Source organism: Mauremys mutica, chromosome 14 (genome assembly GCF_020497125.1).
Source record: "Mauremys mutica isolate MM-2020 ecotype Southern chromosome 14, ASM2049712v1, whole genome shotgun sequence".
Taxonomy (NCBI): Eukaryota; Metazoa; Chordata; order Testudines; family Geoemydidae; genus Mauremys; species Mauremys mutica.
This window is the reverse complement of record NC_059085.1, coordinates 13,956,451-13,979,315: the sequence shown is the minus strand read 5'-3', so window position 1 is coordinate 13,979,315 and position 22,865 is coordinate 13,956,451. Positions and strand designations below refer to the sequence as shown.

General features: G+C 41.2%; 1 protein-coding gene across 4 annotated transcripts in view; it reads left to right on the top strand.

Moving 5' to 3' along the window:
• SMPD3 (sphingomyelin phosphodiesterase 3) overlaps positions 1-19,810 on the top strand; it is a 258,319-nt gene extending 238,509 nt beyond the window's left edge. For all 4 annotated transcript variants that reach the window (XM_044987095.1, XM_044987096.1, XM_044987093.1 and 1 more), the window contains 5 exons: positions 2,696-2,851; positions 8,960-9,049; positions 10,166-10,229; positions 13,649-13,811; positions 17,934-19,810. In XM_044987095.1, coding sequence (XP_044843030.1) covers positions 2,696-2,851; positions 8,960-9,049; positions 10,166-10,229; positions 13,649-13,811; positions 17,934-18,035 — 575 coding nt within the window. In that variant the 3' untranslated portion in view covers positions 18,036-19,810. The remainder of the gene's footprint in view (positions 1-2,695; positions 2,852-8,959; positions 9,050-10,165; positions 10,230-13,648; positions 13,812-17,933) is intronic.
• Positions 19,811-22,865: the final 3,055 nt, after the last annotated feature.

Genomic DNA, 22,865 nt, shown 5'->3' with positions numbered 1-22,865 from the left:
ATTGGCAGCACAGGGCTAATTCTAGAAAATGATAAATTATCTGAACAATCAGGCTCCAGGACTCTCAAATTGGGTACCCATTTTTGACATTAAGGTCTGTGCTTCAGTTGCCATTAAAAGGGGAGTTGTGAAGCTAAATCCAGTGTCTGTGTAGCACACAGATGCTAAACAGGACTTGGAAGGGACTTCCTGGATCATCTCATGCAGTCCCTTGCTATTGCAGGAAACAGTCATATAATCCTGTTTATAAATTTATCAAGCTTCATCTTAAAACTGCCCAAACGTGTTGTCTATGAAAATGAGAGAGTCCAGAGATGTCCAAGAAGACAGTGGACCAACACAGTATATAAAGCCTTCCTAGCAATCCCCAATAGGCTCAAATCCTGGTTCTAAACAGACGTGAATGGAATCTGCTCATAACATTGGCCCTACCCAGTCTTGGCATAAGAAAAAGGAAATGATGATCTGTTGTATTTATTTAGATGGAATATATGGGCCCAGAGAGTCAAAGATATTAATATGATCCTGTAGCTGTCCAACATTAAATAGTTTTAAACAAAGTTTGATATACAGAGACCTCAGCCTGCTAAATACTATGGCAAACACAGTTAAAAATCCTTTAAACCTTTTATTAAAGATAAATTTCAAATGCTTTAACTGTTTTTTCTTCATTTTCTGTAACATATTAAGTAAGGCTTTCATTTTAACAACATCCTTTGTTCCCTTTCCCTTTCTCTGAAGTTAGTCTTTAGAAGGAACAACCCCCTTGTCTAACAGTCTCTTAGAGGGTATTCTTTTGGGGAAAAAAATAAGTTAATTGAGATGGTCTGGTGCTACCATTGTTGTTAAAGTCCGATCCCATTTCCTAGAAAGCAAAACAAGACAAAACACACACAAAAGCAGAAGAAAAAAAGAAAATGCATGTTCTTTCTCTGGTGTTTACTCTCAATTGCAACTTCAGTGCCGGCAAAACATAGGCACAGCATACAGGCTTTTCAACCACTACAAGAACTGGCAAATTTATATCAGCATCAGACTGTTTAGGGGATTGCTTTTATCTCCCTCTCTGCTCACAGGCTTACAGTAATGTTGCAAAATATGCAGTCTTGGCTAGCTAAGCCAGATGCTTGTTAGAAGACAAAGAGAAGCATAGGAAACAGAAGTAAAACAGTGGGGAAGGAAATAGACACACTGGGTTTGGGTGACAAAGTCTCATGTTCCTGGTGACAGTCAAGATTCAGCCAAAACTGGTGGAGGCAGCAATGTCACCCGAGTCCCCCTGTTAGCTCGGTCTGGTAAGGACAGCTCTTGGGATCAAAACTATGAAGGCCCACTGATGTTACAGTGGATCTCAAGGATAAGAGAGGGTGGCAACCATGATAGTGAAGCTTGCTCTTTTCCCTTCTTTTAGTCAGCTGTTGTCCCCCTGCACTTCCTCTATAACAACTTTGATCTCAAAGCCTCTTTTATTTTAAGGACCCTGAAAGGGAGTGAAGGGTGGAATAGTCCATCCTCCCACTATTTTGTCCACCAGCAGGCCTAATTTCTGACACCAAGTTTGGTTCATTGATTTCTGGGCTTGCATTGTTCTTGTTTATCTGGCATGCTCATAACACAGTCCTTGAATTACATCAGTAGGTCTTTTTGTTTGGCCTGATTCAGTCTGTCTCTTTTTTGCACCTTTTCCCACCAACATTTGTTATTATAGGTTATTGTAACATTTTATTAATTTTCATTTACTTTTCACGGATGAGCTCACAATTAGGGTAAACTCATTAGGTTGTCTGCGCCCACTACTCAAGTTGGAAGGCTGTTCCAGAACCTCACTACTCTGATTTTAGAAACCTTTTTTAATTTCCAGCCTAAATTTATTCCTGGCCATTTGCGCTTGTACCAACGCTGTCGTATAGCTTAAATAGCTCTTCTCTATCCATGGTGTTTACAGTGGTGCACGCCATCGTAAAGCCCCTGGGGAAACTAACAGTTCTGTAGTCCGAGGAGGGTTTGAATGGGTAGCAAGCCTATAGCCTCCTATCAAACAATGAGTCTAAAATGAAATCTTGACCATCCATTCTGAGCACTGAACGGAGTGGAGGTCCTGTGGAGAAAATAGTTTGTGATCATGTAACTAAAGACTGTATCATAACGCATATGCAACCTTCATTCTAGAACTTCTTAACTTACGAATGCTTTACTTCGCAACCTTAACATTATACAAATTACACACAAAAAACTATATTTAAAGAGAGCGTAATTCACCCTGTGCAGAGAGCCAGCAGAAGGTCTATAAAGTATTTAAGTCCCACTTCTGCCTTATGTCAAGGACTTGCGCAGTGTATAGGCCTTGTGCAAGGTCTCTGCACAGAGGATGAATTTTATTCATACTGTCCAAAACAATACCAGCCACTTTACACACAAATAGTAAGATATTCCTTGCCCCAAATTGTTTAAATGTACACCATGCAGGAGGGGAAAAGATGCAATACAAGGGCTTGTTTGGGGAGAGGGTGGGTAGGAGGCGTTGGAGTGGTTTTGTGCTTTTATCTCCCTCCTGTGTGTTTTGCTTTACGTCCCTAACAACGTCCGTTAGCTACACAAGAGGAATGCAGCATTCTGAGTATCTATCTGTAAAGTGAAATGTTGTTTTAAGCACATTCCCTTGTACTCAGGCTTTTTTAATTCATGCTTCCCATAGGAGACACTACAGTTCGATGTGAGCAACTTGATCTGCTTCAAGATTGGCTGGCTGATTTCCGAAAATCTACCTCCTCCTCCAGCACAGCCAATCCAGAGGAGCTGGTGGCTTTTGATGTGATCTGTGGAGATCTCAACTTTGACAACTGCTCATCTGGTGAGACAAGCTTTTCCCCTTCCTCTTGAATACATAGCATCATAGTGAGCTACTAAGATGTTGTAATGTCTCCTCTAACTGCTTTAGAGCAGTGATCTGCAATTGTACATGGCTTTTGCAGTCACATTTAAATAAGAATAAATTGCTATAAAAACTTTAAAAAATGGGAGTAAAGATTGTTAATCTGTGTGGGCAAACCCAATGTTTAAGAGATGCCTATTCATTAAAGGGGAGATTTCTAAGGCACAAAGGGCAGTCCTATCATTTGTGCCTTTGACAATCTCCACCAAACTCTAGAAGAATCAGACAGGTAGCTCTTACCTCCTCTGCATTTTTATTGTCACTATGGCACCTATATACCCTTTCTTTCTAGTTACTAATATATATATGTGAACAGGTATATAATCACTGGGTACCTGTGGGAAAAAATCTTACATAACTGTGTAATTAAAGACTGTATCATACGCACAAGAGGGTTGAATTAATGTTCCGAGGGCAACTTTAATTCTGGCATTTACTAACTTTAAGGACTTGACTTTGCAACCTTAATATTCTTTTAACTTATTTTTTGGAAGTTATTCCACATATGGAGGGCAGAAGGCACCATTGAAGTAGACATTTACTACCAACAGATGTTAAAATACAGTGGAATTCTGAGTAAAGAATATCTCACACACTAGGATAAAGTCAAACATGGTACAGTACATGTTATTTTTAATGGCATCAACTGTATGTTTGCACAGTGTGTATAGGCAGTTACATAAATGGATGTTAATTTATTTCAACTGGCTCATCACTACACTAGCTGGGCGTACCACAGAAATTAAAAAGAACAATTATTACCAGCAGTTGGCACAAATCAAAAAATCCATTCCAACTTCTACCACTACTGTCTGTTAATGCAGGATCCCCTCCAAATTATGTTCTAAAATTAAGAAATATTCCAAGTACAAAAAGTCTTGCATTATGTTCCAAAAGTAAGTGAACTTGGACTCTGGTGGACTGTAGCAGAGAGCAAATTTCAGAACCAAAGGCTGTCTACTAGTGATGTCTTGCTGCTTGCTCAAAGGAGTTTAACCCTGGGCCCAAACAACAGAAGCTTTTCCAGAAAAGCAACTGATCTGAAGAGTATAGCGAGAGGGGCTGTCTAAGACAACCAACATTATAGATACTAGCTACTACCACCAAGCAGCAGCTTGGAAGCCAGCACAGAGTGTAAATCACAGGTGGTGTATATTTGTGTGTACATGCTCCCACTTAATAGGCAGGTAATTGCAAACTGCTCTTGCTGAAGCATCCAAATGACCTCCAATGGTAGCCTACATAGAACACATTATAGTAGTCCAGCCTGGAGATGGCAAAAAGTATGGAGAGGGCTACATCTGAGAGGAAAGGTCACGGTGTCTGAGCTCCTGCTACTATGTGGCCATACAAAGAGATGGATACACTAGGACCGTCAAGAGTGTGAACCAATGAGACAAGGGGTAGGAACAATCATGATCACCGTGAAGTCTCTTAATATGTTCTCTATTGTGCATATTGGTTTATACTGTGCTTTTAGTCAGCTAGGTTAGAGATAAATTCAAGCTACAGTGTTCAGATTGGGCTCTAACGTTTAGGACCACCAGGTTTACAGATTCTTAGTCACTGTTCAGGCCCATTTGCTCAGTGGAGATATTAGTGTCCATAGGGAATCTATCCCCTCTAATGAAGCTGGGTGTACCAGGTATGTCAAAGAAAAAGATACCTCCTGTACGGTCCAAAATAACTAATATTCCCTCATATCATGTCTTTGAATGTGCTTTTCTTTTGAAACTGCTGATGAGATCGAGATAGTGCTAATCGCCACTGACGAGGTTAATTAATCTGGTTTGGATAGATGTTCAAATGAAAAAATTCAAAATGTTGACTGGCCCTGCATTGCCTGGTCTTGTCTCGTATTTACATGTGCTACTACTTGGCAGCCAGGATTCTCAGGAGATGAATAACCTCTCATACTCAGCTTTGGATCAAATGCTCACGGTCAATTTAGTTATTGCATCTCCAATCTCAAATGAACCCTGAAGTTGAGTAGAAAAGTATCTGAAGAACAGAACATGAAGTTGGCAGACACTCTGACTTGGCATCTAGAATTATGAATCAACATTCTAGAGCTGAAAGTCAAGATTTATTGACCAGAGTTTATTAGTACAGCAAAAATTTCCCTATGCTTTATTGGCTCAGAGGTAAATCAATTTTAGCTGAATTCAGATACAGCCAATCAGAATTCAGTTATTTACATGCTTGTGCAGCTTTGCTCCAAATCTTAAAATTGTTGACCTCTGATGAGATAAAGAAACTTCCTGGTTTGTAAACATGATCATTTCATCCAATGAATCATCTAGAATAATCTTTTTGTACAATATGTAGCAAACATAGTATGTGAATGTTAGCCAAGTGTCAGATGTTACTTGGTTGACAATATATTTTTATATAGTGGTTGAGTTTTTGTAGGCATGTTTGCATAGGGGTTTCAATAATTGAAACGTAACCATTGTTAAAGGGGACAGTAACAAGGTAAAAGCTGCTGTTAGATGTGTTGCTAAGAATTAAAATCATTAAAAGCATTGAAAATCTGTTTTATTTTTGCTATTGATGCAGTTGACTATTTTTCACTTTTGAAATGGAAGTTGAAATTAAGTTGATCACTTTCATTTTCTGTTTATAGTCAGTCTCACTTTTTGGTTCTCATGTATTAAGTTAGAACAATGCTGCAGTATTTGTGTTTACAACTCTGCAGGGGAATGTTTTTAATTTAAAAAGTCACAGATCTTTGTTAGGTAATGTACTTTAGAGGAAAATGTAGGCTTTGTATTTTTAAGTACTAAATCTTGATACAGTATTTACCAATTTTGCACTGTAAAGAGTCCGGAAGGTTTTAAGGAAAAAATATTAACTGAATATTTTTAGACTTGCCAGCTTTCTTTACAAACTGTGAAATTGTAGAATGGTTTGTTTCCTCCCGTGAAAATCCAGCTCTAACTCTTTGTTGAAAGTTATACCATTAATCCATCCGACATTTGCAAGTCACCCCATGTTTTAGGACCATTTGCAGCAAGTCATTTGTACCCTAGTACTAGAGAGTTATCACACTTCTAACATCAGTACATTGAATTTTCAGTTATCAGGAACTTTATTATAAGGCTGTCTTTAATGTCAGGCCGATGTAGTCTAACTCTGATGAAAATCTATTATATTTTAAACCTTTTGCTATGAGATAAAAAAAACGTTCAATGAGAGGGGCTAGGCTGTACCTTTCAGCCATGAATAGTAACAATGGCTGCATGGCGGTGGATTAATCATCACAGAATTTTATTCCTTTCCATGGCTTCTCCAAAGAAGGTTTGTAGGCATATGAAACCCTGTGACAGAGCAAAACTTGGAGAAATAAAACTGCACAGATTTCATCTGGTCCTTAAATAAAAATACCTGAACAAAATCAATAACCTGCTGAGAGAGGAGGGATGTGATTTAAGTGTACCTGTCACATCTGAAATACTCTAGTTTTCTGCAATTCCTCCAAGATGTATCCGCTAATTTATTACTGCCTCAGCCCCAGAATCGTCTTGTGGTTCTAAAGACGGCAACTTTCAAGGCAGCTGAGACAATGCGAGTGCAATAGAGGTATCAGTTCTCAGCTCAGTAAGATACACTGAACAAAATGCAAGAATGGAATCCTGTGGCCCTATAGCTAGGGACAAAACAGATACAATGACATAAGAGCCTGTAAAAGCCTCAGGGGCAGTGGATGGTTAGTACAAATGTGGCTACAGACTGAACATGTGTTGTTTCCTTTTTCCTGACCCCTTCTAGTTGGAATTGAGATAGTCACACATCACCGTCCCTTGGCAAGAATGATGTTGCTCTCCTGTAGAAGCAGGTCTGGTTTGCTCCTGTTGATGCAGGGCAACGTCCTCCTTAGGTGATACATCTAGCTGAAACTTCAAAGAAGTTCCCCCTCCCTTGTTTTGAGTGTGTCTATTTTCATACATATTTATGGATTTTGTTGCCTTGACAATAGACTGTGACAAATGACATCATTAGTTTCAAGTGCAGGCACTTGTGAATGTTCCAGGGATCCCTAGAGGGAACTTGAACTGTTGATAAGAAATTCTAAAATCTAAAATGGTGGAAGTGCTGCAAAGAAGAAAATTATCAAGGGACGCTGCAGTGTAATAGGTTTTAAAAAAATTATTGGATTTACAGCAGTGTTGGTATTTTCAGTTTGAGGGTCTGATCCTGCAAATACTACAAGATATGAGATTTACTATAATAAATAGTATACCCTGAATTTTAGTTCTCCTAGCAACTTGATCCAGTGCCAATAGTACTACTTTGTTGTTTCATTAAATAATCCTAGCAGCATATATTTGCTATTAGACTTGAAGTAGATAAATTGGTACTAATTGTGCTCTGGCAGAAATGAAGCATTGAGAATGCATGTGGCATGCTGCTTGTAATTTGGACTACTTTAATACTCAGGCTAACAATATCACAACACAAAATATCATTTCTGACTCTTTCAGTCAGTTATGTAACCTAAGTGTTTCGCGAACAGTGCATCTTGTGAGGCAGTCATACCACAAGCTTCTAACTTCAGCAAATGCACTGCAGAGACTATATACATACCCAACTCACCATATGTCTTGTCAATATGAAGCCAGCGAGTCTAGTTCTGTACTGCCTAACATTTAATACCTACATTGTATAGTCATTTACATCAGTATATAGTGCAAGGCAATGGAGAATCAGGCCCATTAATTACTCCCAAAAATCAGATGGGCAGGATTTGGCAGTGAGTCTTTTTGTTGTTGATACATTTTCTTCTGTTTTAAAGTGCTATATTTTCCAACAGTGAATCTTTGTTCTTAGTTGAGTTTTGTTGGTGGGGGCAATTATTTGGAGCATTCAGGCAGTGGAGATTAGGATATTATTAACTAATTGTATACAGAAGCACCAACCAGCTCCAATGACAATAGGGCTCCATTATGCTGGGTGCTGTACCAATGCATAGTAACAGTAAGGGACGGATTTTTAAAAGGTATTTAGACACCTAAAAATGCACACAGGTGCCTAGGCAAGTTTGAAAAATTCCCACTAAGCACCTTATTCCCATTGGGCACCGATCTGCACCTCTAGGTGCCCAAGTACCTTTAAAAATCTGGCCCTAAAGAGTTTAGGCCCCTAATTAAGACAAGATGCAACAAGGCCGTATATATAACGAGGGAGTGGAGGTGACCAGGGATAGGAAAGTGGCCTATTTTTCCATGATTTACAGTTTTGGAGGATTTGAAATATACAAGTAACATTTTTAATGCCACTAATCTCAACTGGCCTGAGGTCTTTCACCTTTAGGTCACCAGTTAAAATCCAGCCCAGGTAATTAGTGCCCAAAAGTCATCATTTGCTGTCTGTTCAGTGGGCCAGTTGAAATGAGTTGGTGATATTAACCCAGTTCCTCAAACATGTGCCACCAACACAACTGGCACTAATTGGTACGCTGTTGGCAGTCTTGCAGACTAGAAATTGAAAGGGCATGGAGACTGGTCCCTCCAGGACAAGGGTTATGTAAATTACCCAGGCAAGGTGGGAAATCTACATTGCCATTGCCTGCAATCAAACCTGTTTTGAAGATAAATAAGGGGCATCAGTTCCTTCAGCTGTCAACTTAGCATTAAACTAGTGATAAATGGGAGACATTTAGGAAATGCTTTTGTCAATCTGAGGACTAAGATTTAGAGAATTTATAAAATGTAGCTCATGGTTAATAAAAATCTTGACTACAATTGTGATTTTTGGTTTATTTGTTTTTTAAAATTCATTACAGAATGTTGCTGATATCACCTTAGAAACCAAAATGAAATCAGGTTCCAAATTAAATTAGTGTTGCTGTAGTCTTGACCAGAGAGGTTGCTTCAGAGTGATGGGAGGAACTTCCTCTCCCTTCCAGGGGCATGAGCTGAGGACACAGATCGGAGAGTCAAGTTTGCCTTTTGCATGGTACCAGTTTTTGCACTGTATTTTAAAGCTTGCACTACGTGATTGATTTGCCTTTCCTTGGACTTGCAGAGGACAAGCTGGAGCAGCAGCACTCCCTGTTTACACGCTACAAAGATCCATGCCGGCTTGGTCCTGGGGAGGAAAAACCATGGGCAATTGGTAAGGTTTTGTCTCAAACTGTCAGAGGCAACTGATTTTATCTTTATATGTTCCTGAGACACCACCTGCAGGCAGCATATGGTATAACTAAGGGGCAGTAACAATTAAGCGGGATCTAAATATTTACAAACTGTGGTTTAAAAGCATCATCTCTTTTGTAAGCCTCAGAGTGCTTTATTGTACTATAAAATGTACCCAAATAGTGGATGAGGTGTTTCTACCAAAATGCAGACCCTGCTGGAATTGAACATGGCATCAGTTTATAAGATTACTCAAGTACCCTGCCACAGTTTAGCCACTTTAAAATGATCTTTTAAAACCCAGTTGAACCATTGTGGTGTCTCTGTATTCCAGTTCCAGTCTCTCAGTTACACCAAGCTATTTGTATGTAAACTGAAGCATTCAGCTTATGATTAGACTCTTCCAGCCCCATTAATTGCTGATGTTATAAATCAGTGTTTGTGACAAGATAATTAAATAATTCCATTGGCACCGTTTTCATTTTCACATCCACCTCAAACTGCATACCTTAGGGAAAAATTCATTCCTGGTGTAATTCCACTGATTTCAACTGAGTTACACTAGAGATTACTTTGCCCACTGGACTTCCATGAAAAACATTAAAAACAGGAGTGGTGGTTTCACTTAATTAATTACCTTGATTTGACTGATTGAGGAAGTGGTTAGGGTAGGTCAGATTGGGTAGTTTGCCAGAAAGGTTTAAAAAGTTAATGGGAGGGGGGAGGAGGGTCTGTGCAGGAGGCAAGGGAGAAGACACACTTAAGGATCAGAAAGAGGGAGGGTAGAGGAAATGAGTGCAAGCATTCCCATCCTCATTGCAATTAGGGAGTATTTTTGCATGCGTTCTGAAATAGAAGAATCCCATTAGATCAAAAGCATTAGCCTGGATGGGCAAGAAACAGTCCCTGAAGGGAGGACATACCTTAAACCGATAGCACCCTTGTCCAGAGCAAATGCAAAGTGAGTATAAAATGCTATCAAATCAGAAAGGAACACTTTCTGATTCCACTCCCTTTGCACTGCTACAATTAACTACACAAGGTGCAAGTAGCAATAGGTATGCTGAGCTAGTCACGTGTTCCTTTTTGTTCACAGGTACCTTGTTAGATCCTGAAGGATTGTATGAGGAAGAAGTCTGCACTCCAGATAACCTACAGAAGTATGCACTCAGTCCCGCTTTCACTGTTTACAGACAATTAATTGAAAAGCTAGTTTGTAATTTTCCATTTAATATTTTAATTCTGGTGATAAGTGACTAAAATGTACTATCCAATGGCTGTTTGGTGGCCTTTGAGAGATGTGTTGCTTACCTTTTATTTGGCAATAGCAGCAGAGGTACTAAGGATTTAATTAACTCTAGAAACTGTACTGACTTTGCATCTCTATAGGTGGTCCTGCCTGACCCGCAGGAATACTGTGAATGTGGCATAATGTAAATACGTATAGATAATAAAAGGTTAAAGCACTATATAGGGGAGTCATGCTGTCTTATGGCCAAGTGGAAGACTTCAGATTCTAGGGATGTCACTCTGACATCTTTAACCAGCACTAGATTTACACCAAAACATTTTTAAAAATGAAATGGGTGTGGAGGGGAGATAGAAACAGGACTAAGTAAACTCTAGGTCTAACCAACCTTGAATTTTGGGGAAGTTTGGATCATGACTCCAAACCCTGTGGCTATTAACCATATTAGCAAAAGAGGCATGCACTACAACATTCAAAGCTGGCTAATATTCAGTGAATTCACACCTATGTATACATTCAGTTTGCTGGAACAGGACAATAAAACCAACTTCTGAATGCTACCAGACTGGGCATAGCACAGCCTGTTTGAAGATCTCTCCACAGCTGATCAGTACAGCAGACTGATTTAACCAAGCATAAATAGTGGGGTAGCTGTTTATTAACTAATTTTTCTGTAAATCTGGGACAAGTTAATAAGGTAGATATTGATCTTTTACAACTTGGACTCCACCTCTGAACAATGGGGCAATGTAAACACACTTCCATTTTGAAGGAGCCTTAGCTGTGAAGCTGAGCTTTTAATTTAGGGCAAGTAATTTCTTCTCACAGAAGGTGAAATTTACCCTGATGCAGAGAGCCAACACAAGGCCATCTGCATCATTTAAGCACCACACAAGGTCGGTGGGGTGTGGAGTATTCACTGGTTGTACAGAAATACCGGGACTCTATACTGCAACAAGGTCTCCATAGTCCAGCACAGAAGGCCCCATTAGGGACCAGTCAAGAGATGAGATTCAGAGGCCCCAAAGCAATGTGTGTGGAGAGAGTGTGGCCCACAATTCCATGCCACAAGCTGGAACAGCAGCAGCAGAAAGGCTGTGGGGCCTGCAGTTTCCTGCCCCCCTGGGTTGTGAGATGGCTTACCCAAGCTTTGTGGAGATGGAGTGAAATTGATTCCAGAATGGCATTCTCTCACTCCTGTATCATACTTTTTGCAGGTGTGGATTCATCAGACAGTCTGATATTCAATATTAAAAATGAGCTGTGCTGATTAGTTGTGATTGGCCACTATAGTCACATGGTATTGTTTCCATGCTCTAGTTGGAGGAGTCATAACTTTTGTAATAGGCAGGAAGGTTTTAAAAAAAGCCACCTGGGGGTATTAAATCTCTCAAGGAGAAAAGATTAGAAAGGATTATTTTAAACTCTTTCTCCTTTCTGTGTCCTAGGTCTTATCTGAGGCATCAGCCCTATAAAGTTTAGATTGCTGTGTATATCATATTGACCAGGCATAACTTATTACATTCATATGGAGTAGTTATGTGCTGCTACTTCTGTGGCATGGCATACACCCTCTGCACCTGCTGTGTCAAGCAGCAGCCCCTCACATATAAGTAATCTGAATTTTACTGAGAATACAGGTGCATGAACATTTTAAAATTCATTGTCCTGGAGTATTTGAGATGAATATTCCTTTTCCATAAACACTTGTGTAGATGACTCAGTCACTGAAATGGGCACAGGAAGTGAATATGAAAAGGGTGCAAGTGCAGCTCAAGCGAAGTCATCTTTTAAATGAAGTGACTGCACAGATGAAAATTGTGGGGTTTGGGTTTTTGTTGCAGTATTGGTCCAGCTCTGCGCAGCTTTTGCTCAACTGTTGTTTAATTTGCGCTTACCAAGTCTGTGTGGGCTGCTGCTTTTCAATGGAGGTCAGCTTCATTAGAGCCAGATCATTCTCTTGAATCTAAATGAGGCTTTCAGAAAGAGCACCATTTTCAGAAACAAGCTGTAGAATGAACAGTCGGACTCTCCATGTTACGGGATCAGCGTGTTCCAGTAAGCTAACTTAACACAATTAATTACATGACCGTCCAAATTTGAAACATCCTATATGAAAGAAAATTTCCCTTTATGAAATGGTTATTAAAAATAATCTGTCTAGGCTTAGATAACTATCAGAACATTCATATTTAAATTAATCAGAGGAAACAAATGAGCTGCAATACATTTATTTTCCATAGACTTAATAGCCAACCATAATGTATTATGGTGGATTATTATCTTGTAAAGGTGGGTAAAGTGCTTCTTATAAGAATCAACTTTCGCCAATTATAATTTGCATTTACTCCCAATTCGCCAAAAAACTAAACAGTCCTCTTAAGTGTTGCAGTTCTTGCCTTGTCACAGTTCAAATTCTTTTGAAGGATGGAATTTTGAGAGATGATAAAACCAGGGACTATTTCTCTTTCTAACTTCAAATCATTTCGTAAGAGTTCTGTGCTTGTCACCTTTAACACACACACACACACACACACACACACACACACACACTCACTAATGCTTTCACGATCATTTTAAAAAGCCAGGACATCAAAATGTCATTTTTTTCTCAAGATGAACTTAAAGGCTTTGTACCTGCTAGGACCCAAGTTCATGGCTCAGTGTTTCTGCTGCAACAGTTGATGATGTAGCTTAAAGATGTAATCAACTTTTACAAGGGAAACCACAGACCTCTGAGCTCAGGTTCTGGCAGGTAAGAAAAGTAAATAATTTCCAACTACTTGCTTTTGAAAGTCATTTGTACATTTTAGCCCAGATTTTCATAAGAGTGCATGCACAAAAGGGTGTACATATCTGCATGCCTAAATTAACACTCAAAATTTCTATGATTGCACATGCTGATGACCAGTTAAGTTTGATAGCCTGCATATGGAGTTGCTGCAGGTATCTGCAAATGCAGTAATTGTATATACAAAATTCACATGGTGGATCTTTATGCCAATATTCTACTTTCCTTCTCAATACAAAACTCCTACTGACATCAGGGTCAGATCCACACACATAGTGGAATATCAGTATTGAGACTCATTGTGAGAATGTCCAAGCCGAACTGTCCCCTCAGTCAGCTGCAGATTAATATAACCTTATGCTGTAAAATGCATGCCTGAAACAATGGATTTCACTCTGCTACTGGTTACACTGTAGACTCCTCCGAATAGCACAATGTGTGTTGGGGGGGCCTGCAATAAAAATACTCATGATAGCTTATTCTACACACAGGGATAGAGCTGGGAGATATTTAACAGGCTTCTGTTTTTTGTAAACCAGGGTCCTGGAAAGCGAAGAAGGGAGGAAAGGATACTTGGTCTATCCCACCAGCAAGAACCATTCTTCAAGTCAAAAGGGGAGGAAGGCATCACTAAAAGGCAGTGGGAGGAGGATTGACTACATGCTTTACACAGAAGAGGGTGTCTACCTGGAATGGAAAATGGTGAGTTCTACAGTGAAGTGAACTGTAACTCAGAATGTAAAGTGCTTGGATGGCACACAAGGCCCTGCAGATTTGCTCATAGGGCTAAATTCAAACTCGCATCTCCAAAAGGGAACTCATTCAGACCCTCTCTCCTGCTTCTGTCCTGGGCAGTCTGGGACTTCTTGGAAGTGAGAGAAGGTGCCTTGGAGGTGGGGTGGGGTAAAGAGGTTAACCAGCTACTCAAGTATCAGCTTATGCTCCAATATGTCTGTTAGTCTATAAGATGCCACAGGACTCTGATGCTTTTTACAGCTACTCAAGCGTTTAAGCAACCTAAGATAATGTTTGCTGAACTTCCATGAGCATGGGCTCTGTTCAAGAACGCATCAGATCTCAAAAATAGGCTCAGTTCAAATGGGTTTGATTCTAATATCTCACATAGCACCAGTGAGTACATCCTCTACTCTACCTTATTTCATGTTTATATAGTGACTAGCATAATGGAGTTCAGTCTTGGTAGGGGCCTCTAGGGTGGAATTAGCTACTGCATACTGCTTCCTGGAAAGTAGAAGGATGTTACAAAATAACATCCTCCAGCCTTAAATTTGGCAGGGGTAATTTTGGGGGGCAGAAGGTGCTTTTTCTTATGCCCTCTGGCATTATGCTCTAGTTTTTCATTTGATGGTCACCAATTTTTGAACTTTTGTAAAACCTTATAGAATATCCTGGCCAGTTTAACACGATATGATGATAAAACAAATACACTGTACTTCCAATACACCGTGAGTCTGGGAGATCCTCAAAGTAATTTTAAACCTGCTATGTGATACTATATGCAGAGGTGATAAAGCTGCCTATTCTTAAGGCTGCTCAAAGCGTCTCATTATAAGGCCACTGAATGAGGCAGAAGGAAAAAAAATGTGATCGTGTACTTAAATATTATCATAATACATGCACACAAGGGAGCCAAATTAAGATTGCACATAGTTTTTTGTGAAATGATACATTTGGTGCAGATAGTGGCATCCTATGATGCCCGCAGCCATATGCATAGTGCATACCATTGGCAGTGGTGAGGAGGATCGTCACTGATAGCCCCAAAGCCATGTAAGTGATCTGAATTTTACTGAGTGAGTGAGCAGCATTGGGACCACAGTGCACAGGGGCTGCAACACTCCTCAGATTTTAGCCTATGGCTCCTTCATCATGATGGAGGGGCTAAAAATTGAGTGGCATTATGACCCCTGTACACGTAATGTAGGGGCTGTGGGGCCAAACCTGAGTTGTGTGGTGACGCCTTGTGCAGCATGTTGCAACACCAGTTTGGCCCAGCTGTACCACCCCATTTGCCCCAGCATGAGAGAGGGGTCATGGAGCCAAACCTGAGTGGGAAGTGGGTGACGGGCACTGCTGCTTTGGGGCCAGCTCCTGCACTAGGACTCCCTGCCACACATGGAGCCTGCCCAGCCTCCCCCTTCTTCCAGAAGCCTGTGTCCCGCCTCAGAGATGGGAAGTGACACTGCACCTGGGCAGGCCGGGCTGCAAGGTGGGGGCTGAGTGTGGCACAGATTTGGTGGATGAAGCACTGGGATCAGCAGCTGCATTGGGGATGGCTCCACAGGGAGAGATGGTGCATAGCATGGGAAAAAATTGCGGGGGCATCCCTGGAGACCTCAGTAGTTAAAGTTGCTCCAACACTTCCCATTAGAAGACCATGTTTTTGGTACCTTATATTTTTGCCAAACTTCAGTCAATTTGGGCTTAAGTTTTCTGTGCCAGATGTCAGCCTGATTTCCCCCCCCCTCCCCCAAAATCAAACTTCATCTCTTTCTGAGATTGAGGTTAGGGGAAAACATGCTTTGTTTTGTTCAGGTTAACGGATTTGCATAACCATTTTATTGACAAGCGCTAGCTCCTCCATGCTTTGACTCCAGAGTTTGTAATTTGACCATGGGGGGGAAGAAGTGTTGTTAGGGTCAGGCGTGTGCCTTTTGCCAACTCTGTGAACAGCTATCCAAATTATGAGCCTCTGAAAGTCTCAGTTCACAGATGCTCACAGACTCATTAAAGTTTGGCAGCTACATTGTCTGAAGGTTCTGTCTGCACTGGGCATGCACCACCCAAGGGCTGTGGGGACTGAGCAGGACTTTCCCTGCTGTTGTTCCTCCTGGCTGCTGGGGACCATTGTGACACGGGTCCAGAACTGGGAGCAGGGAGACTCTCCTGTGCTCTGAATATCTCAGTGCTTCTGCTGCTGAAGCCCAGATAGCACAGACGAGAAGGAGGAATCAGCTTGACTTGAATTCAGAGGGGTCAGGAGATGGAGAACCTGGGATGAGGACTGGGACAAGGACAGACTGGAGGGCCAAGTGGCAGAAGGCTCTGCAATAAACTAGAGTACAGTCCTCCGAATCTGGAATCGAAAACAGGATTCCCGAGTCTCAGTATTCTTCTACAGCTAGCAAAAAGCTTTGATGCCCACGGGCAAAATGTGCCATATCTCCCTCTAGTGGCTGGCCAAAGAGTTTGTCAACTTACTGGTGCTAACAAGTTTCAGAGTAGCAGCCGAGTTAGTCTGTATCTGCAAAAAGAACAGGAGTACTTGTGGCACCTTAGAGATTAACAAATTTATTTTAGCCTAGCTCACAAAAGCTATGCTCTAAGGTGCCACAAGTACTCCTGTTCTTAGTGCTAACAAGTATTCCTCAAATAGCAGAGGTCTGTGACATAGATTAAAAGTTCTAACCCTGCGGATATCAATATGGTTACAGATGACAGAATTTGTTTTTTCCTGTTTGCTTTTTTTTTTTTTAGTCCACAGGAAGTTACATTAAAGAAGGTTGAGGTTGCTAAGCTAGGGTGACCAGACGTCCTGATTTTATCGAGACTGTCCCAATATTTGCTTGTTTGTCCCGCGTCCTGACCGATGTTGGGTCGGGACACTGGACAAACAAGCAATTTTGCCTTCCGTTCCAGTGCGCAGGCAGAGCCCAGAGGGGCTTGCGCCCCCCCTGCCCTGACTCCGCCCCCTCCTTCCTCCATTGGACCCCTCCCCAAATCCCCACCCTGGCCCCACCTCTTCCCCAAGCACGCTGCATTCCTCCTCCCTCCCAGGCTTGTGCTGATCAGCTGTATGGCAGCACAAGTGTTGGATGGAGGGGGTGACACCAGCGTGCATGGCGCAGCCTTGAAGAAGGTAGGGCCAGGGCGGGGATTTGGGGAGGACAAAATTGCTTGTTTGTCCAGCCTCCCGAGCCACGTGAAGGTGGGAGAGGTCGCAGGGCGCCTGGCTGGGCCGCCAGTGCTGCGCCCAGATCCCGTGCCTGAGGGGCAGAGCTGCCGCCCACCAGCCCCCTTCCTTGGGGTGATTGGTGGCCCCCGTTCCTCGAGGGCTCCCGTGTCCCCTGGCCCCTTTGCCCAGCTGTTGCGCGTGCCATGTGCCCTGCCCCGCACCCCCTGGGGCCGTTCTTGTACGTGGGGACAGACTCACCCCACGCGCAGGGCAACTCGGCGGGGTCACAGCGGCCGCAGGCTGAGCACGCCCCAGACACTCACTTCGTAATCCCGGGGTGCTCTGTGCTGCAGGGCAGAGCTGCTGCCTGCCTGAAATGCTGCTGTCTGAGTGGGTGGGATTGCACCAGCTGGGGACCTTCCCCTATGAGGGGAGGTGGAGACTAGGCGAGCTGGGGCAGGGGCGGGGGGGGGACGACCCTCCCGCGGCTTTTTTTTTTTGCCCTGCCCCGCCCCCACCCGCATCCCGATATTTCACCTTTGTCATCTGGTCACACTATGCTAAGCGCACAAGAGTTAGGAAATGCCAAAATTAAGGTTGCCTCTACAGCCTTAAATTCAGCCACCTCATGCATATGCATGATGACAGTCTTGAATTACGTGAGCACATGCTATTTTTCCCCAAACAGGATACCGGTCTCATCCAGTAGGTGTGTATATATTACAGGTGTAACCTTTGCACTCCAGCACACAGAACCCCGCCCCCAGAGCATTGATTACATCCGTGGAAGCAGGGAGACAGGTTTTGGGCTTAAGAAAGTAAACTGGGAGGAGATGTAGAAAATCTAAGCCCGGTGCATTTTGAATACCCTGCATTGATTTTTGCACTCCTCTTTTGTTCCCTTGCAGGAAGTGGAAGAGTTCAACTTTATTACACAGTTAGCAGGTTTGACAGACCACCTGCCAGTCGCTATGCGTCTGATGGTATCTACAGGGGAAGAGGATTCTTAAAACTGACCAGCTTAGAAGATTAGAAGAGGAAACTTTCAATTTATGACCTATATCAGAGGATAGAAAAGAACTTTTCTGGTGCCACGTTAGGAAAGATGACTAGACCTGACCCAGGCTACTCCCCACAACTCAACTGGCTTTCAAGTTCCTTCAAAATGTACCAGGATCGGAGGATATAAAGGGAAGAAATTATGTGGGTTAGGACCAATAACAAACCATTGTCACAGGTTGGTCAGGCAACAGGGCAGGGCTGTATCTCAACGCTTTCACTGTGGACCGAAAGGAACCAAGATGGAAGTCCTTATTCCTTTTGAACCAGTGCCATTCTTACTACAACATGTTTTTATACTAATATATAGCACAATTTAGTTTGTAATCCGTCTGTGAGTTAGTGCTGCTCAATGGATTTTTGCATAATATCTTTGTAAAACTAAGCTAAAGCTTTTTTTTCTTTTCTTTTTCCAAGCCTGTTAATGTCGTAGTAGCATGCCTGCATCAGTAGCATGCGCCCGCATTGCATGCCACTCTAAGATAAATATTCATTAAGATATCATGGGGGAAATAAGAATAGAAATGGGAATTAAAAATCTGAAACTAGCCAAAGAAAAGCATTCCGGGACTGGCTAAACATTTTCCAATGAACTTGATGGGCTTAAAAAAACAAAACAACAAAACTGTATCCAATTGGCAGATAATCCTTAAATGGAGGACTCTGAAAAAGTAAGATTATGATTAAAAATCTGACATTAAAGTTTAGGAATCCAGTCCCACAATCCTTACTCCAACTATAGTCCCATTAAAATCAACAAGAGTTTTGCCTGAGTAACAGCTCCTGAATAGAGCACAAGTTTGCTAGCCACAGAATATCACTTTTACTTTGAGAAAGAATATGGTCCCCTTTTAATGTCATAGGCTTCCTTTCCCACATTTTGGGCAGTTCTGATTTACAGTATACGCTAACGTAGAATATTATGGTCATTTTGAATAGATTCACGTGGTACCGTTGGTAATACCAGAGTCAATTCTCTGCCTTGACTGGATACAATGAATAAGGAAGGCTTTTAACAAACATGTGAGACATAGGAAAAACAAAAAGTGACAATTTCGGAGTACAGATGAAGAAAGCAGAGTGTGATTGACAAAAGACTGGTTAGGACACTGATTTTCAAAGGAACAAAAAGTGGTGGCAGAATAAAGAAAGAAAAAATGGGGAAGTGAAATGTGAAGACCACACATGAGAACTCTCCTGCTGAACTGAAAATAATTTGTAATGTTTGGGACACAACCCTGAATTCTTTGTGCCCTCAGTCTTCGAGTCTTGGCCAGTTAATTTGTATAATTTTGGTGGTGGTTTTCTCTTTCCACTGCACAAACATGTACATCAGCCCCTCTGTTAGCAGTGAGTCTTCTATTTATTGTCCCATCCCAGTACCCTACCCTTTTCACCTTCCTACCTCCCTGACTCGTGTAATTAAAAAGGGGGATTCATAACTGAGCTTCTCAGCCCTTTGTCCATGTAGGGATGTAAAATGGGGCAAGAGCAAAGGAGAGGATGGAAGCAAAGGCGAACACCACACTAAAGAAATAGGCTTCTCTTCCAAGGGAGAAGTGTATTCCATGCAAAAGGATACCTCTAGGCCCACACAATCCGCTAATTACCTGTTGCTCTTTAATCCAAGCCATTCCTCCCTAATCTTGTTCCATTTTTACAGTGTTTTCCCCATTCTCTACCATAAATATTGAATTCACATCTCATCTGGGCCCAAACATGCACCTTGTTTGGGCCCAGATGAGATGTGAATTCAATATTTATGGTAGAGAATGGGGAATGGGGAAAACACTGTAAACAATTTTTAGCCAACCTGATGCAAACATCTGTGTGAACACTTGTGCTTTAGTTTAAACCTGCTATAAACTTAAACTGAAATAAGCCTGTTTAAAACAGAAACAAGACCATGCAGATTTTGGCATCAGTTTAACTACCTACATTTAAAAACCAAACACTTAGTTAAACCTGTGTCACTCCGCATGCCAGAGAAGCCCTTAGTGTTAATGAAAGAGACAGATATCACTGGCTAGAGCCAGGCAGGTGCTAGCAAGTTTTCCCCTCACACAGCTCTGCCATTGCACCTCAATCTTGACCCATCACATCCCTCATTTTCCAGTCGTGGGCTCCCTCGAACACATACTGCCTCTCACACCTGAACTGTGCCAAACTGCATGGGGGTTTGTGACATACAACAAATGGAGACTAGAAAGAGACCAAATTTAGCACCCCTTTTGGTCTAAACAAGAATTGAAACCAAGTGCCAAGAGGTAGAAGATGAATGCACTACTTATTTCCCTCTGTAGCTTTCTCTGTATACACAGAGAGTGTGTGTGCAGTTTCCTGCTTTCTCAGCTCTGCAGTTAACTCAGAAAGACTTTGAAAAAAAATGCTTGTAATCCTATTTTCTATCTTGCTTGTATTTTATTAACCTTTTTAAAAAAACCAGTACCAATAGCAATTTGTGTACTGCCCAGCAGCTATGCTGCCATATTGCTATCAGTAGTAGAACTAAATCTGAGGTACAGTATTTTTAATAGCTTTCCTAACACTGTAAATTAGTTTGTCAATAAATTCAGCAACTGTAACTGATACTCAGTGAATTTGATATCAGTGTGGGATGTAAACAAAATTACTGCCAAACAATGTTACGCTATTTACAGTAAAAACTAATGATGTCTAAATTAGTTTAGTTCTGTGAAGTCATGCCGACTCTAAAACACAGGCACTTTCCTTGCCCTTTTGAGATATGATGAGAGATCTTTTCAATTTTGAAGTAAGCAGTTTCTTAGATTTTGATGTTCTTAATTTTTCAGTGCTCTCTGTTTTTAATGGTTGATAAATGGATAGTTGTAAAAACAGTCTCTATTTAAAAACAAAACAAAATACACCACTAACAAATATAGTTAGTTGTTACTAATCTTATGGATCTAACTTTGCAGGAGGATGATGCTGGGAGGTACAGTATTGTGACTCCATTGTACAAATGCTCTTTGCTTTATTGCATCGATCCTGTGCCTTCTGATGCCTTGATACACTTAAGGGATTTAGAAAATGCATTTAGAAGATTGTAGAACACACACTTCCCTCTCCAGAGGGCAGTGCGCCACATGAAAGAGGAACAGAAACCATATTCTCCACGCAGACAGTAACTCTATTGGTAGGATATCCATCCAAAAAGCCTTAGAACCCAGGTCATGTGATGGGATATTTTCATTTTCCTTATTTTTTTTTAATAAACTACTACAGGAAATTAAGATGCAAGCAGTTCCTCTAAAATAAAGTCCAGCCTGATTAAGGACAGCGTGACAAGCCCCATTAGCAATATATAATTTACAAAGGGTTTGAGTTAAACTTTCAACATCTACTCACCCCATTAGGCATAGGAACTTCAGATCTCTCCAAAGAGTGGGTGAAAATACTTCTTTGTGTTTAATAATGTAACATCATTGAACATTAGTACCAGTTCTTTATGGGATGACTGTGTACATTTTAGCTGAAGTGTCACTTAATGGCTTTTAAAAAAAGACATAATACACATATGCCCTGAAGCTTCAACTTCTACTGTTGTTACACTCAACTCTCATTTTACGAGTAGTTTTAGAAGAACAGGAGAATGTTCCTTAAATAAGTATAAACTAAGGATAGCATTTTTTAAAAGGCTTAAGGGTGTTAGGCACCCAAATCCTATTGGCTTTCAGCCCAAAAGAACAGCTTTTCTGGGCTCATTCAGATCTGGTTAATCTGTGCATTATTTGTTTGCTGGCCTGGGGCTCTGAAAGGCATCACTGGACTATATGCGATCAAATGAGATACCATGCATCAAGCACTGAGGAAGAGTGCTTATGACATTATGGCTGAATTCCACATAGTGTAATGTTGTACTTATGAGAGGTATATTTTGGCTAATGTATTGTGATGGAGTTGGCTTAGTATGCAGTTAGACTCACTTAGGCAACCATTCAAGTTACCAACAAAAAATGGGCTGCTCAATAAAGTGAATTGTATTCAATATTGGCTTCAAGAAGAGTTGCAGGTACTCTGCATCCTGCTGAACTGAGTTCACTTTGAGGAGAGGATGTTGCTGAATAAAAATTCTCTTACACCTCACTGCAATGTCTTGTCCCAGCAGCTGACACAGCCAGTCCCTGCCTCCTACCTGTTGGCTAAAGATTTACTATGGGGCCCACAATTATTTTCCTTTAAAAAAATTTTTTTTGTTAAAATGGCATTTGTCCAGTGATTCAGATTAAACAGATCTGACTGTCCTCAGGTTAATATGAGCAGCTCTCAGGCCACTTTAGTTTGGCCTGAGTTCAGCCCAGCTCAAAAAGTTATTTTTTCCCCTCTCCTGCTGGGTCAAGAGGGATGAAAGAAGAGGAACGCATAGGATTCAAGAGTGTTGAAGAATTCCTGGCTCTCCTCCATCACGACGAGGGTCACTAAAAATAGGTATTAAGATTGTCCATAATCATCTTGTTTTAAATACGACTATTAATCTTGATGTTTTTTAAATATTGTATTAATGCTGAGGTTTAGAAACCCAATATAAAAATGACTTTTTTATTTCAATGATTTTTTTGGTATTGTATCCTTCTGAGACCTAATGTTTTTATATGGTAAGCACACACCTGACATTTTGTTATAAATGTATAAAAAACAAGAAACCAAACATGTTCATTGTTTTCTTTGCCTGTAAGAAAACCACAGTCTTACACCTGATAAAAACGAGATATTTTGGAAAAAAAATAGCTTTTTTCTTTACTGGTGCTGAAAGGAATTAA